Source organism: Barbus barbus (genome assembly GCF_936440315.1).
Source record: "Barbus barbus genome assembly, chromosome: 4".
Lineage (NCBI taxonomy): Eukaryota > Metazoa > Chordata > Actinopteri > Cypriniformes > Cyprinidae > Barbus > Barbus barbus.
This window is the reverse complement of record NC_136732.1, coordinates 41,332,935-41,348,218: the sequence shown is the minus strand read 5'-3', so window position 1 is coordinate 41,348,218 and position 15,284 is coordinate 41,332,935. Positions and strand designations below refer to the sequence as shown.

At 45.0% G+C, this 15,284-nt stretch overlaps 1 protein-coding gene across 3 annotated transcripts in view; it reads left to right on the top strand.

The window, feature by feature from the left end:
• Positions 1-15,284, top strand: part of LOC306863330 (uncharacterized protein) — a 47,806-nt gene that overhangs the window by 13,254 nt on the left and 19,268 nt on the right. For all 3 annotated transcript variants that reach the window (XM_079406593.1, XM_079406591.1, XM_079406592.1), the window contains 4 exons: positions 13,522-13,608; positions 13,710-13,802; positions 13,986-14,060; positions 14,371-14,484. In XM_079406593.1, the coding sequence (XP_079262719.1) occupies positions 13,522-13,608; positions 13,710-13,802; positions 13,986-14,060; positions 14,371-14,484 (369 nt within the window). The remainder of the gene's footprint in view (positions 1-13,521; positions 13,609-13,709; positions 13,803-13,985; positions 14,061-14,370; positions 14,485-15,284) is intronic.

The following is a 15,284-nucleotide window of genomic DNA, read 5'->3' as shown; positions in this document are numbered from 1 at the left end:
TTAATTACGAATTTGAAAATTCTAATTTAATTTAATAATTAATTACAGTTCCTGTTTCATATTGGTTTCAGTTGCAATTGTGCTTGTAATTTTAATGACAAACCTCATTAAGATCTTGATACTTAACTGCAACTAGGAAGACCATTATAATATTAGAATATTATAATCAAATATATACATCCCTCTGAAAAGTTAATCTGAATCGATACTATGAATTTTAATGATGACATCATGAAAAATTTAATTAGGAATCTCTATTTATAATTTGAAATTCTAAATTCAAATTGCAATTAAGTTTGTTCTGTCTACCTTATTCTCAATCCTTTAGTTACTTAATTAACACGGGAGTTAATTTAAATATACTTTTGCTTAGGTCTAATAGTCAATAGGGCATAAGAACTTAAACTTCTAATTAGCCAAACCCTTAGGTGTATCGACTCAACAGCACCACCGTGCGGCCATACTTGTTATTAATCTTGATATTGGGAGTAAATTCTAAAGCTCATTTTTCTCTTTTCTCCCTGCCACTATCTTCTGATTTGACTACTGCTACTGGTTGCTGGGATTTTGCCTGAGGGAAATCATAAACAGAACTATAGCTATCAAGCAGGTTTTTGGAAACTTGAGAACGGCCTTCCTCTTTGTGAAATCCTACCCCACTAGGTTGAAGCAGGTCAACGAAAAGGTAGGCGTCAGCGAGATTTCCAACACACACGAGGAACACGCTAACAGGCGTTGCGGTGTCAATCTTGCCATTACGGGACCAGTGCTGTCATTGTTATTATTTTCCTTCACCCCGGAGAAAAATATTAGCAATCACAGACTTACAAAAAAACATTTTCCTTTCACAATCCTCTGACTAAGAAGCAACCTTCTGATATCAGACTTAACAAAAAAAAAAAAAAAGGAAATCTAATATCAGAAAGATATATTTTGTTTGTGTCCCTCTCCCTCATTTTGGCTTAGCTTAACCTTCGCCCTTAAAAAAAAAAAAAAAGAAGGGCTTTACTTTACAGGAAATAGGTGAAGCATCCAATTATTACCCTGTTCCTTGCTCTGTTGGTGTTTTTCCTGTCTTTATCTGTTCTCTAGCTGTTCTACCTGTGTGTGTGTGCTCAATTTCTCCCCACAGAGGCCACGAATTAGAAGCACACACCCCCCCAGAGGATCACAGTCACAGAGAACCACACTCACCTGTTCTAGTACACACTCAACACTAGTACACACTCAACACATACCTACACCCCGTTGTTTGTTGATTTGTTTTGTTTGGTTTATTTTGTCTTGGTTTGTTTTGTTTTCCTCTTCAAGGTCTGTGTCAGTTGCGGTTGGAAAACTTCCCTCACCCGTCAGAACATGTCTCGCGCAACGGAACATGTCGGTCACTGGGAGGATCTGGAAACATGGCTAAGTGCTGCAACCGACAGCCTCCTGCCTAAAGCCGCTGAAGCACTGAAACACCAGACACAGGACCAGCTGGATGAAAACATCACAAGTCTCATGGCACAAGACCCAAGTCAAAGCTACAGTCACAAATAATTAGCCAAGATTACCGGCTCCTTAAGCCACACACTCATCGCGACCCTCAAGTTGAGCGACAAGAACGCTGCACAGCTCCAGCAGGAGTTGACACGCGCACAACGGCGCATCGAGCAGCTACAACTGGAAGCTCAGGAACGACGGGAAAAACCTGATGAGGTGAACCAAGGCGCTGAGGAGGAAATCAAAAGGCTAAAAGAAACCCTAGCAGCTACTAACAAAGAAATGCAACAAGTCAAGGCAGACTACGCTGATCGGTCCGAAAAGCTACAGTACGCGGAACAGCTGCTGGAAAAAGCAAAGGCCGACTTCAGGGACAAGAACGGCAGAATCAAAGCCCTTGAAGCTCACCTGGATGAGTCAAGAAACGAGGTTAGCCGTCTAACATATCAGCTAGACTATGTCAAAGAAGAAGCTGATAGTTTCCAAGAGGAACTCAAGCATGCTTATGAACTGCGCCGTGAGCCATCAAGGACACGAGACGCACCGACCTCACCCCTGCCAAGCGGGACTGGGTCACCTGTTCCTGGACTGACACGTGAGAAAGAGATGGAGGGCGTGGAACGGAAACCTTCACCACCTGCCTCTAGAGAACTTTACCTCACTCTACCTCAGCCAAAAGCATCTGCGGCAGCCAGCCACAGATCATCGCACGGCTTGGACCTAAAAGACCTCGACAAGCTCGCCAGGAACATTGGCAAATTCACTCCGAGTGTGCCAAATAGCCAAAATGTCCAAGCGTATCTCCAAGACATCGATTTCCATCTGGAAATGCGACCTAACGTTACGGACAAAGATAGACTCTATTTGCTCCGAACAACATCCAGTTCTGAAGTTCGCAGCTTCCTGGACAGGCAGCCTGCTTACACAAAGACTGATTACCAACTGCTCCGAGAAGCCCTCTTTAAAGAGTTCTCCGACCCTGAGTCCGAACAAGGCCTAGTGGCTGCCCTGGAGACAAGACAAGGACGTCACGAACCTCCTCAAGCTTACTACAGCCGACTCAGACGAGCATACTTCGGAACTCGTAACGAACCTGACATGGAAGATGAACTAAACTTCAAAACTATCTTCCTAAGGAACCTTCACCCCGGCGTAAGCCACCATCTTGGCGTTCTCGCATGTCCACGAACAATGACTGCTCAGCAGTTGCGAGATTTGGCGCAGAAAGCCTACGGCAAACAGAAGATGGCCTCGGAAAAGAGCGGCAAAAGCCCAGCAGTTCTTGACTTCAACACTAACAGTCAAGGCCTGGCTCTAGAGGGCGCCCAACGCCAAGACAGTGCCAAGCCGCCACCCAGAGAGTGGAATGCACCCTCGTCCAACAAAGAACGAGACTCCCAAGCCGGTACCAGATCTAAACAGAGGTATGAACGCTGGGATGGACCGCGTGGTCGTCAACGCTCACCTGGACGGCATTGGGAAAAGACATGGGACCAGCCAAGGCCTCATGAGAGTCAATGGGAAAGATCGTGGAACCAGCCAAGCTCGTTTGGAAACTCAAGAGGAAAAAACTCATGGGAATCCAACGGAAACGCCAAGGGAAAACGACAAAGTCACCCTGGAGCGACTAGCCCAAGGAATCGACGAAAGAATTCACAACGATTCCAAGCTGACCGAGCTCAAACTGAATCCACGCAAGAACAAAAGTCACCACCGTGTTCCGACTCACAAAAACTGATGGAAATGATGATGAAAGAATTCTTCCAACGGAAAGAGGAAGATCGGACATGGGAAAAGAAAGAGAAATCAGATTCAGCCTGACTAGCGGCCGGACGAGAAGGCAGCGACCAGCTGGCCCAACCAGCCATGGAGAACAGGACTCCTTCATCTCACCCTCAGAGAACCGCAGTCACAATAACTTCAGATGGACACGAAACCCCATCTGAAAACCCAGCAACAGAGTTAGACACTAACTCAACACTCAAACCTCTAGATCACAGCAGCGTCCAACAAACACCTGCTGATGAAACCACTCAAGTTCCTGAAAGTGCTGTCTTGGTCGTCTGCCACTCCTCCGAAGAACACCACATCAGCCCTGATATCCTAACCGTTTCCTCCCAAAATCCAGTCCCTCAACTCCTAGGCGATCTCATTGAGAAAGGTATAGCGAAAAAGTTTTACCTCTCCATCATCATTGAACGACACATCAGAGTCGAAGCCCTTCTTGACACGGGAGTCGACATCACTCTAATGTCCACCGAGCTCCTCGAAAAGGTCCAAGAAAGAACAAAGGGGACTAACAGAACTCTCAGACTCCAGAGATGTGAGCTGGACCTCCAAGCATATTCCCACACGGGCCTCCAACTGAAACATGTGGCCCCAATCCACCTAACGGTTGGATCAATGGATCTCGTCCATCCAGTATACGTCTCACCACTCAAGACGTATCCACTTCTCATTGGGAAAGATCTGCTTAATCGCTACGAACCGCTGATAGACTTCAAGCACCTAAAGATGTGGACACAAGTCCGCGAGCCTCTGCCCTGCCAGTCATTAGACTCCAACGAGTCGCAGTGTCAAGTCACAGACACCATCCTCAATCCAGCGACTGATGATGCAGTAGCAAAGCCTGTACCTGGATCAAGCACAAGCAGCAAAGACCAGGACCCTCTACTATGCTCACTGCAGGAGCCTGAATCAAACACAGGCCCCCTTCGAGTAATGACTGCAATAGATGTTCAAGGCACATCAGTGTCCGACGCGGCACTAGCCCTGTGGGCAGAGAACTCAGCCATCAGCCTGAAGCTATTCAGCACAGTGAAGCAAAGACATCAGAGCCTACCACATGTCGCTAAGCACAGCCGCTTCCCTCTCAGTCCCTGGACGATGGAACAACAGACATCTGAGTCACTACTTCCTCGTCATCCCAGATCTACCACATGACATCTATATTGGAGCGGATATCATGGTCCGGCTCAATGCTTACATTGACACTGTGAACGACATCATATGGGCTCCTCTGTCACACCAACTGACAACTGCAGTCAACCTCAAGAACCTCCAATCTGGTCAAACCATGCCCGATGCATGCGCTATGATCACGGATCAAGAAGCCATAATACCTGCGTACAGCAAGAGTGTCAGCGTCCGCCTCAACATGCGACCTGGCCAAACTCTCAACAGTAAGCTAAGCTTCTTCCAACCTTCCAGGACCTGCCTGAAACTAGGACTGACCCTGGAAGCCACACCTCTCATCGAAGTGTCATCTCGTGCTGTGTATGTGTTATTCAACAACTGTACGGCCCAAGACATCCACGTTCCCAAAGCCAATCACCTGGGATGGCTCATCAGCCAGACATTCCACGACTTTGAACTGATGGTACCTGTCATAGGCCCTATACGAGCACATCTAATGCCAGACGAATACGACGACACCGTAACGTTCACAAAACCTCATGGAATCATTGCCATCACTTTCATTCTGCCGGTGTCCAGAGAAAGCGTCTGTCGATCAGAACTAACAGATGACACTCATCTCGCTGTCTATGCTGTCTCAACACAGCCTGCGACAGAATCACCTCCACAGGTGAACACCGGGGTCCAACGCCCCTCACATGACTTAACTGTAGAAGAACCCTACACCGGGTTCAACACACAAATTCAGCAGATCCTGAGTGAGGCGGATGCCCTTCACAACGAAGTGGATCGCCAAGGACTCAAAGACATTCTGCACAAATACCGAGACTCTTTCGCAAAGGATTCTCTGGATTGTGGACTGACCAACATCCACACGGTGCGCATCCCGACAAACCCGAATGCGCCACCCACATTTGTGCGACAATACAAGATTCCAATAGCGTCATATGAGCCAGTGCAAGAAATTGTTGACTCCATGCTGGAAAAGGGGGTCATCCGGCCCTGCAACAGCACATACTCTGCCCCGATATGGCCAGTCCTAAAACCTAACGGCAAATGGCGGCCCACCATCGACTATCGCAAGTTGAATCAACAAGTACCACTGTCACGATGGCCTATGACCCAATTGGATCAAGAAATCCCAAAGATCAAAGGCGGGACGATCCTGTCAACACTGGACGTCGCCTCCGGGTTCTGGACGATCCCTGTCCACCCCGATGACCAACACAAGTTAGCATTCACCTTTGGCAATCGACAGTACACCTTCACACGGTGTCCCTTCGGCTATGCCAACTCACCAGCTGAATTCAACATCTTTCTAAACAAAGCATGCCCTGACGCCAGAGTTAGAGGCAACCTTGTTTATGTCGATGATATTTTGATGAAAAGTTCAAATATTCAAGATCACCTCAAGGAAATTGATCACGTCCTAAACCAGCTGACAACGGCAGGAGCCAAAATCGCTCTTCACAAAGGACAGTGGTGCAAAACCAAGGTGAACTATTTCGGACTGCTTGTCGGAAGAAACGGCATCGAGCCACAGTCTAACCGCACTCAAGCAATCCAAAGCATAAAAGCGCCGACTAACATCTCTGAACTGCGGAGCTTTCTGGGAGTGTGCAATTACTCACGACAGTTCATCGAAGACTACGCTGACATTGCCCGACCACTAACCTCCCTCCTGAAAAAGGATGAAACCTTCGTCTGGACGGAAGCCCAGGACACCGTGATGAGCCAGCTCAAACAGCGCCTGTGCTCTGCCCCGTGTCTAGCTTACCCAGACCCCGGAAAATAATTTTACTTGGATGCTGGATTCTCCAATCATTGCCTCAGCGAGGCCTATACCAGCTCCATGACAAAGACAAGCGAGTGGTCGCTTATGCCAGCAAAACGCTGCTTTCCCCAGAATGCAAGTACTCAGACTGCGAAAAAGCTTTACTTTGCACTGTGTGGGCTATCCAGCGTTTCTCGAATTATATCGGTGCACAGAAAGTCATCATCGAGACTTGTCACCAACCTGTCACCTTCCTCAACAGTCAACGCATCAGAGATGGCGTGGTGACCAACGCACGCATAGCTACCTGGCTAATGACACTCCAAGGACGGGACGTTGAGGCACGATACGCCCAAAACTACAAATCATCATTGGGCAACGGGCTAGCAGCCTGCCAAAACTGTTCAACGGACACGCTGCACACACCAGCGGAACCCAAAGAACCACCACAACCTCAAATGACGAATCACAGGTACTTCGAGGAGAATGTGTGTGAAGGAATGCCCACAGCATATGTCGATGGATGCTCCTACAACCACAAGGGCAACTTACAAGCTGGAGCGGGAGTGGTCTGGCTCAACAACGACCCTTGCCCACCGCAACAATTCAACTTAGGCCCTCGCTCATCACAATATGCTGAAATAGCAGCCATCCTCATTACACTGCAAATGGCCGCATCCCACAACATCAAAGAACTCCTCATCTGTACCGACTCAAACTACGCCCGTCTCAGCTTCACCTGCCATTTAGCTGGATGGAAACAGAATGGATTCAAGACAGCTAACAACAAATCTGTCAAGCACCAGGAACTCTTCCAAGCAAGCGATGCCATTGTCACTGAACACGACATTATCGTTTATTGGAAAAAGGTTCGAGGTCATTCACGTCAACCAGGACAAGACAAAGACTTCAATGACCAAGCCGATGCCCTCGCCAAAGCAGGAGCATTACACGGAGAGTCCTGGACATTTCAATCCCTCCCACCCAACCCAACGGTGGCAGCCATAACCCGCCGCCAGCACGCCACTGGCGTTCATACCCCCACCTCCTCCCTCGTTACCCTATCACCTCAGTTCGCTACTGACGTTCTGCTCACCCTCCAAACTGCGGATCCCACTCTGCGAACTATTGCGGCTCACATAGCCGATCCATTATCTCATCCTATTTCCACTTCCGACCTAACTGCGTCCTCTGAGCTCCGCACGCTCCACTCAATCAAGCACATGCTGCATCTGAGAGACGGTGTTCTCACATATGTCCCTGAGCCTCTCACTGCGCCAAAGCTCGTAGTGCCTCACGGCCAAAGGGGGATTTTGCTGACACACGCACACGATGCACCATGCGCTGGACACCACGGTGCCAAGGCCACATACGAAACCCTCAAGCAAGTAGCATACTGGCCCGGCATGCAGCAGGACGTAGCGGAATACGTAAAAGGATGCCTGGTGTGTTGCCAGTTCCAACCGGCAAACCCAAACCACCGAGCCCCACTGCAAAGAAAGGGAATGACTTTCCCATGGTCGGACCTCCAAATAGACTGGGTAGGACCCCTGCCACGGTCAACACGGGGTAACAAATACTTCCTCACCGTGGTCTGCGAATTCACAAAGTGGATAGAATGTCTCCCAGCTCCCAACGATACAGCAGAAACAACAGCCTGCCTGTTAATGAACCACATCTTCTCAAGATTTGGACTGCCTTTAAGGGTCAACTCTGACCGTGGAACCCACTTCACCGCTGCAATCGTGCAGAAAGTGTGGAAACTCCTGGGCATACAGGCCAAGCTCCACATAAGTTTCCAACCAATGTCCTCAGGGCAGGTTGAACGTGGTAACCGAACAGTGGTCAGCATGTTAAAGAAGTATGTGTCCGCTAATCAAAAGGATTGGGATATCAAAGTTCCACTGGTATTGATGGCCGCTCGAGCCACCCCTCACCGGTCCACCGGAGTACCCCCGTTCACATTGATGACAGGGAGAAACATGACGCTACCGCTGCATCTGCTGTACCAACCCGGTGACCTGAACCTTGTCACCGCCTACACCACTCACCAGTACCTGGAAGAGTTGCATCAGCACCTGAGAGCGACTTTCGCCTTCGCGCAACAGCAACTGCAGCGAAGCGCAGAAGGTCGTAAAGCCTACTACGACCAAAAGGCCTCTCACCATGAGCTCAGTGTCGGAGACAAAGTGTGGTACTACCGCTTTGCCCAACCAAAGCAGAACACTTCCCATCGCCTGGCAAAAAAGTTCTTACCTCGCTGGACAGGACCCCATGAGATAGTAGACAAGCTCTCACCTGTCGCCTACCGAATCAAAATCAGCCAAGGGCGCAGCGAGCCAATACTTCGATGGGTCCATCGAACCCAGATAAAGAGGCACCAGAGCTCCAGCCGACTGGCAAAGGGGGAAGATCAAACCCACTGACACAGACCGACACCCATACGCTCTACATCACACTAACATAGCTTCTGTTGTTTAGGAAACATATAGCGACCTCGCTTAAGCACAACACATACACTCTCTCCTCAGCTGCACTACTAGGGCCAACCTCTAGTAGAGAGGAGTTACTCCACACATGTGACACTCGTTTGCGGCCTCACCTCATTCGGTGTCCTTGTGTCTCTTTGTGTATCTCTTTTGTTTGTCGTGTCTCTTTTATGTTTTCCCGTTTTCCTTTTCTCAATCCAATTTCCCTTCTCCTCTAGTCCCCTCATCAGGAAACTCCCTTTACAAATTCCTTAAATCCAGGTCCCGAAATTGAGATTGACTCCCTTTAATAAAGTCGTTGTAACTCGTTGTGAGAACCGTGGTCAACCAATCCAGGCGACTGGGCCATTCTCCTCAGTTTAACCATTATCGACGCTAATAACATTTACCGGCTCAAAGATGTTGCGAGTACGGGATTTTGGCAGGGAACACCTATGTCAAAATACACACTCCTGAAGTCATTGCGTATCACGATAACAACGAACAGTTGTATCTGGCCCCAAACCTAAAGATGTGTACGCTCACGAAAGACATTCACTTCCTTTGCCTGAGTAAACCCTTTGTCTGCGATAATACTGAGGGCATCTGCGGCCTAGAATCCATTATGCCCGACACTAGCTGCCCCGCCGAAGCGACACCACGTTCTCAAGTTGAGGTAACGCAAGCCGAAATTGTCGGAAACCGATGGCTGGTCAACACCCCAGCGCGAACGGCTACCCTCACATACGATCAACACGACACCGCCACACGCATTATCCTACCTAACCAAACTCTATGGATCACGGTCCCTAAGGGCTCGATCCTCCATATTGACGATTTGGCGTTGTACCACCTTACCGACGACGAGTATCAGGCTGAAATCGAAATCTCACCTTTCTTCAAACAGCACTCCTTCACCCTTGATCCAGAATTGGAAGAAAGGATCAGGGAGGAAGGAACACAGCTGATTGATTTAACCCCCGTTGATACAGCTTTAGAAGCTATCGCTCGCCTTCCGCCCGCTGGCGCGCCAATTATTCGGTCTTGGTCTGCCGCTGACACAGCGCTTTGCATCTCTACTATTGTAGGATATGTTGTGACTTTGACCCTGGCCTTCCTCCTACACAAACGAGTGAACGCCGTTCAAGAGTCTTGCAACAAATGCACGTCAGGCGTCCCCGCGCATTTTCCGACGTGATAAAACTGACCAAGAACCCGAACCGGAGAACTCAACTAACCTGATTGAGATCACGCCCATACCGCCTCGTCGAACCCCGGACAACTAAACTAATCAAAAATAACTCCACTTCCAGTAACCCAGTTGTCTTCTCAAGTTTCTAACCTGTACATTCCAAAATTACCCTGCACCAGGATTCAGTCAGTGATGGAGATGTTGTTTGTGCCTTGTGTGTGCCTGTTCTCCCTGATTCTTGTTCCAGTGCTCGCCGACGTTCACAAACGGGAACCTCACCGAGCAAAGGGGGAATATGTAATGCCTGATCAGGATACCACACATCTAGTTTCAACACATTCCTGATCCAAGGATGGATCAAAGCTCGCATTCCAGCGGAACCCATCGCTCCGAACTCCCCTTTTCTTCCTGGGATCATAAACCAGGGTCCAGCTCAGGAAATTCACGTTTTGGCAATTACTGCCGTAATTCAAAAGAAAATAAATGTCGGGAAGAAGACTTTTTACGAGTAACTCTGACAACGGACAAATTCCAGAGCTCCCCAAGAAGTGACATTATGACCTCGCGTTTCGCCCAAGAAAGGAATGCGTTTTTCCTGTTGCGTTCTCTAAACCAACAGAAACGGACAAAGGGAGCCACAGCTTGGCTGAAGGACTAATATGTTTTAAAAGGGAACATAAGTTATACTAAGTTTCTGTGACTGAAATTCTACTAGAAAAGAAACACTATATACAATATATCTATACAAATATTAAAGGACGTTTCTGTTTGTGACATTTATAAGCTGTTGCATTATTTTAAATCTATGGTAAATCTGTTTCCAGAATGTATAAGTTTACCTGATCACTAGATGTTCAGTTCACCTGCTATTTGTGTCGTTTAGAATTCGGGATGGTTTAATCAATGTATTTAACCCAGTGATATCCTTCGTATTCACATGTATTTTTGGCTATGCAAAGTTACGTGGTGTTTGGTGTCAAACGAACGCTAATTTTATGAATAGTATTATGGTGAATGGAAATGATTTGTTTACATATATTATGATTACAATAACGGATAGAAACTTGCTTTCAATAAGTTGTCTCAGGTGACGAATGACTGAACAAGATAATGTATGCAAAACACGCAACTGTGCAGGGCGGGGCTCCGCCCACAGAAACACTTGCGATTGGATCAAACGCCCCACAGGAACATTTTGCGATTGGACCACGCGCCCAAAAGGCGGACCCCAAATCGGCCCGTTAAAACGGATGCACAACCATGAAGTTGTGAGAGTTGAAAACTACAGGAGGCCACACACACGCCTCGCCCGTCTCTCGTTCTGCTCACGCTGCAAAGCGCTTCTCGCCTCTTAACACCACGGCTGAGTACTGCAAACAACCAAAGACTAACACCAAAAGTCAAGAACCAAACGACTTCCTGAAAGCTTCCTCACATCAGAACGACGACGACCCACCACTGAAGAGGGCTCTAGTCACACGACCAACCGAGAAGCCAATCCACACGCAGTCCATCTTGACCAAAGCAAAGGAGGAAAAAGCCTGACTTTGAACCGAAGAAAGCCTGAACTCTTTGAACCGAAAGCAAAAGACAAAGTAAGGCAAAATCTCTTTATTGACTGAAACCGGGATACCTCTCGTTTGAGAGCAGAGATGCTCACAAGTCTCTGAGCTAGAGTCCAAGTCAAGTCTCAAGTCTTTGAGCTAGAGTCCAAGTCAAGTCTCAAGTCTCTGAGCTAGAGTCCAAGTCAAGTCTCAAGTCTCTTCATTATATTAAGTCTCTGGTTATAATAAGTGTTGTATCACGTACAGCGACCCATCCAACACTGCATAGCTATATATAAGGAATTGAAAGCATGTAATATGTTATTATGACTCCTTTATCTATTAGCATACAGTATCAGCTTTGATTTTTATATATAATCAGTGTAAACAGGCTATTGCAACATGACAAAAACACCAAGAATGCTTTACTTTTAAGTTAATATTATCTGTATTTTAACTTGTAGCATGAACACAAAGTACAGTACAGACTAAAAATTAAGAAAGACTTAATATGGTCAAACATCACATCGTAGCTAAATGCAAAACACTATTGCAACAAACCAAACGATGTGAAATATATGAAGAGTTCAGATGCAAAAGCCATCTGAAATTTTCTTTAGAATGATCATTTTTATCAAGCTTGTATATTTAAGTTCAATAATTTCACTTAAATGGCAATGAAAATGCAACTAATCATAGTTTATAAACTACTGTAAGTCAACACATCCCAAACTCTCAAACCAGTGTAATGTTACATGATCAACAATAATCCTGTAACCTGTTTGCAGACAACGTTAATTAACGTGATGGAAGCCAGCGGCACGTAAATGATTACGTTAATCGACCACCACAAGTTTGGCAATTAACCCTTGTATGGTGTTCGGATCTGTAGGACCCGTTTTCATTTTTTATCAAGAGAAAAATTATACGATTAATTATTTTTTCAAACTCAGACTCATTGGCCTTGGCTCATTTTCTGTGAAGAATATATATCTGAACAAATTTTCAATGACCACACTGGTCACACACTCTCTCACACGCAAGCGCAAGCACACGCACACGCACTCACTTGGATAAGTGGTTTACGGGACTCTCCATAGGCGTAATGGTTTTACTAATGTACCAACTGTATAATCTATCCTTAAATCCAAAGCTAACGATGAATGGCACAGCAGTCGACATGTTTGTTCGTTGTCCTCTAATGTATGGCGGCCGCGCCTAAAATAAAAAAAAAATTAAAAAGTGTGGCCGCGCCGCGCGCAGCAGATACGTAGTACGTCACGTGTTACATGGGCAGGTTATAGGTAACGGAGGGAGGGGAATAACAGCGAGCTCATCAGTTGTTTCCTAAAAATAAACATTGTTCACGAGTCCCGCAGCTCGAGTCCGAGTCGAGTCTGAAGTCTTTCAAGGTCGAGTCTCAAGTCGAGTCTGAAGTCACTGTGTGTGCGACTTAAGTCGCACTCGAGTCCGAGTCTCAAACTCGAGTCCCCATCACTGTTTGAGAGTAAAGATAGAATGATTCTCTGTCTATGAGTTTCCTCAGGTTGGAAAGCTAGCATTAAAACCTAAGTCTCTCTCTCTTCAGATATAAACAACTCGCTCCCATCTGTGTGTATGTTAAATCGTCTGTTTTGTGTTGTCTAGTCAGTAGTGTATTAGAGTTAGTGAATAAAACTTTGACTTTATTAAGAAATATTTTGTCTGTGCTATGTGATTTTACATGTCGTAATTATTTGCCAAAAAGATCGCGTTTTACCTACGCTCAGGAGCTAGATAACTAAATTTAACTATTTGATTTATTCCAATCGTTGGCCACGAATGAAATAAACAACATGTTAAGAGATAACTTGCTGCTATTAATGCTTGCTGGACAAGTCGTTAACAAGGCATAAGTTGGACATTCTGATTAATAACAATTAATCATATGAAGATCAACTCTTAAGAGTGATTCCCTAAAAGCTAAATAATAAAATAAATATTTGTAGGATTAATTTTCTACAGATGTCACTGAGACCAGAGCTAAATAATACCCATGATGCATCAGGGTTTGTACTTCTACTCTGCTAAGTGGGATCAATATTTCTGTTAGAAAATAATTTGTTAATTAGTCTAAATGTAAGTTATTTTGTGTTTTATCTCCAGACACAGTCTTCCGTCTTCATATGTTTCTCGTCTACTGTCCAAATTTGATCATGTTTCTTGCATTTGTCCTCTGGGGTGTTTCTGAAGGTCAGTGTTTCACTGATTGATTAATTATCAATGCATTATAACGGTTCATTCCAATAGTTGTTTATGAATACAGTAACTATTATTATCTGGTTTTGTTTCAGGGTCTCTGTTTGAGACGGTCTCTTGTTGTGCTCTTTATTTTCTGAGGCCGCTCATGTTGCTCTGGACAGCTCCGTATGCTAATGAGTTCACAGGTGATTTATCATTGACAGTTTATTACAGAAAATATACTTCATGAATTATAATACCCAGATTGTTTTCACATGAACTAAATAATCTGTCAATACCTGAATTAATTTTACATTAAAAAGGATTCAGTGTTTTATTGTCTGTGTTTCATTGTGTTGGTGTTGTAAGTGATCTTTTCTGTTTTGCAGGCAAGATTAAAACATGGGTTCGACGGTTCAGTTATGAGGCAGAATATATTGTTTTCTCAGGTGTTTTTTATTCAGGTAAATAAATCCAAATGTAAATCAACAATCATTATCATAAACACATTAAAATGCACATTTACATAGTTCAACAGTAATTACATATAAATGATGTAATATTCTCAATATCCTGCAGGAAATCTTAAAAACAAAACAAAACATCAGTACTTGGAAGTGTCGTTTTGTTGTATTGCTGTCAGTATAAGATATTTTACATGTGTTCAGTGCTGAACTGTGTGACTGAACACATTTTCGCAATTCCTTTGATCTGTATTTATATTTTATTCTTCTATTTTAGTAATTGTTGATTTTTATCTCATCTTTATTCCAGTCCTGTTTAAATCTGCCTGGGACAAAAGTCTGAATTACGGTGGATTTGAAGGCATCATGATTATAGTCCTCTTTGTGTTTATGATTCTGTTCAACCTCATCTATATTATTTACTGTAAGTATTTCCCTCCATCAAGAGTCAGTGACATGTGCTGTGAAATCATGTTTTACCAGATTAATGGTGTTTGTTAAAGGCACAACATATAAAAACCATAACATCAGACCTGATTTATCAGTTAACTGAAGCATTTCCATTAGACGAGGTGAGTTTATAGAGCAAATGTTATATACATAATCAGAGTGTATACAGGGACTGAGTCTTAAAGGGACAAACACCCAGATCATTACAAGACACCTTGTAGAATCAGCTATAAATTATGTTTTTTATTTATTAAGAGGGATCATAATTAGTGTATGTATTTATTACTGCCCTGAATAAGATATTTCACACAACAATGTTTATATATAGTCCATAAGACAAAATTATCTGTATTTGCACAAATGAAGTATTTTGTTGGTTGCTTGTCTTGAGCAGTTAAACGCTGTTATTCAGAAAAATCCTCCAGCTCCTGCACATTCTTTGCTTTTCCAGCATCGTCTGCATATCTGAACCCTTTCCAGCAGTGACAGCTTTACACAAAGAGAACTGAAGGACTCAAGCATTCACTGACGCTCAATGAGGCTCATTTAGAGTCGGGGGTGTAAACTTTTGCACATGATGACTGGGATAAATTATTCTTATCCCATCTTCTGGGAAACATGTAAATATAATCTGTAGCTTCTGAAGGACAGTAGTAAAGGGAAAATATGATACGTAAAGAAAACCAGAACAATTTCCACCAATCCTCCTGTTCAAAGTTTACACCCCGGCTCTTAATGTGCTGTGTTTCCTTGAGCATCAGTCAATCTCTGCAG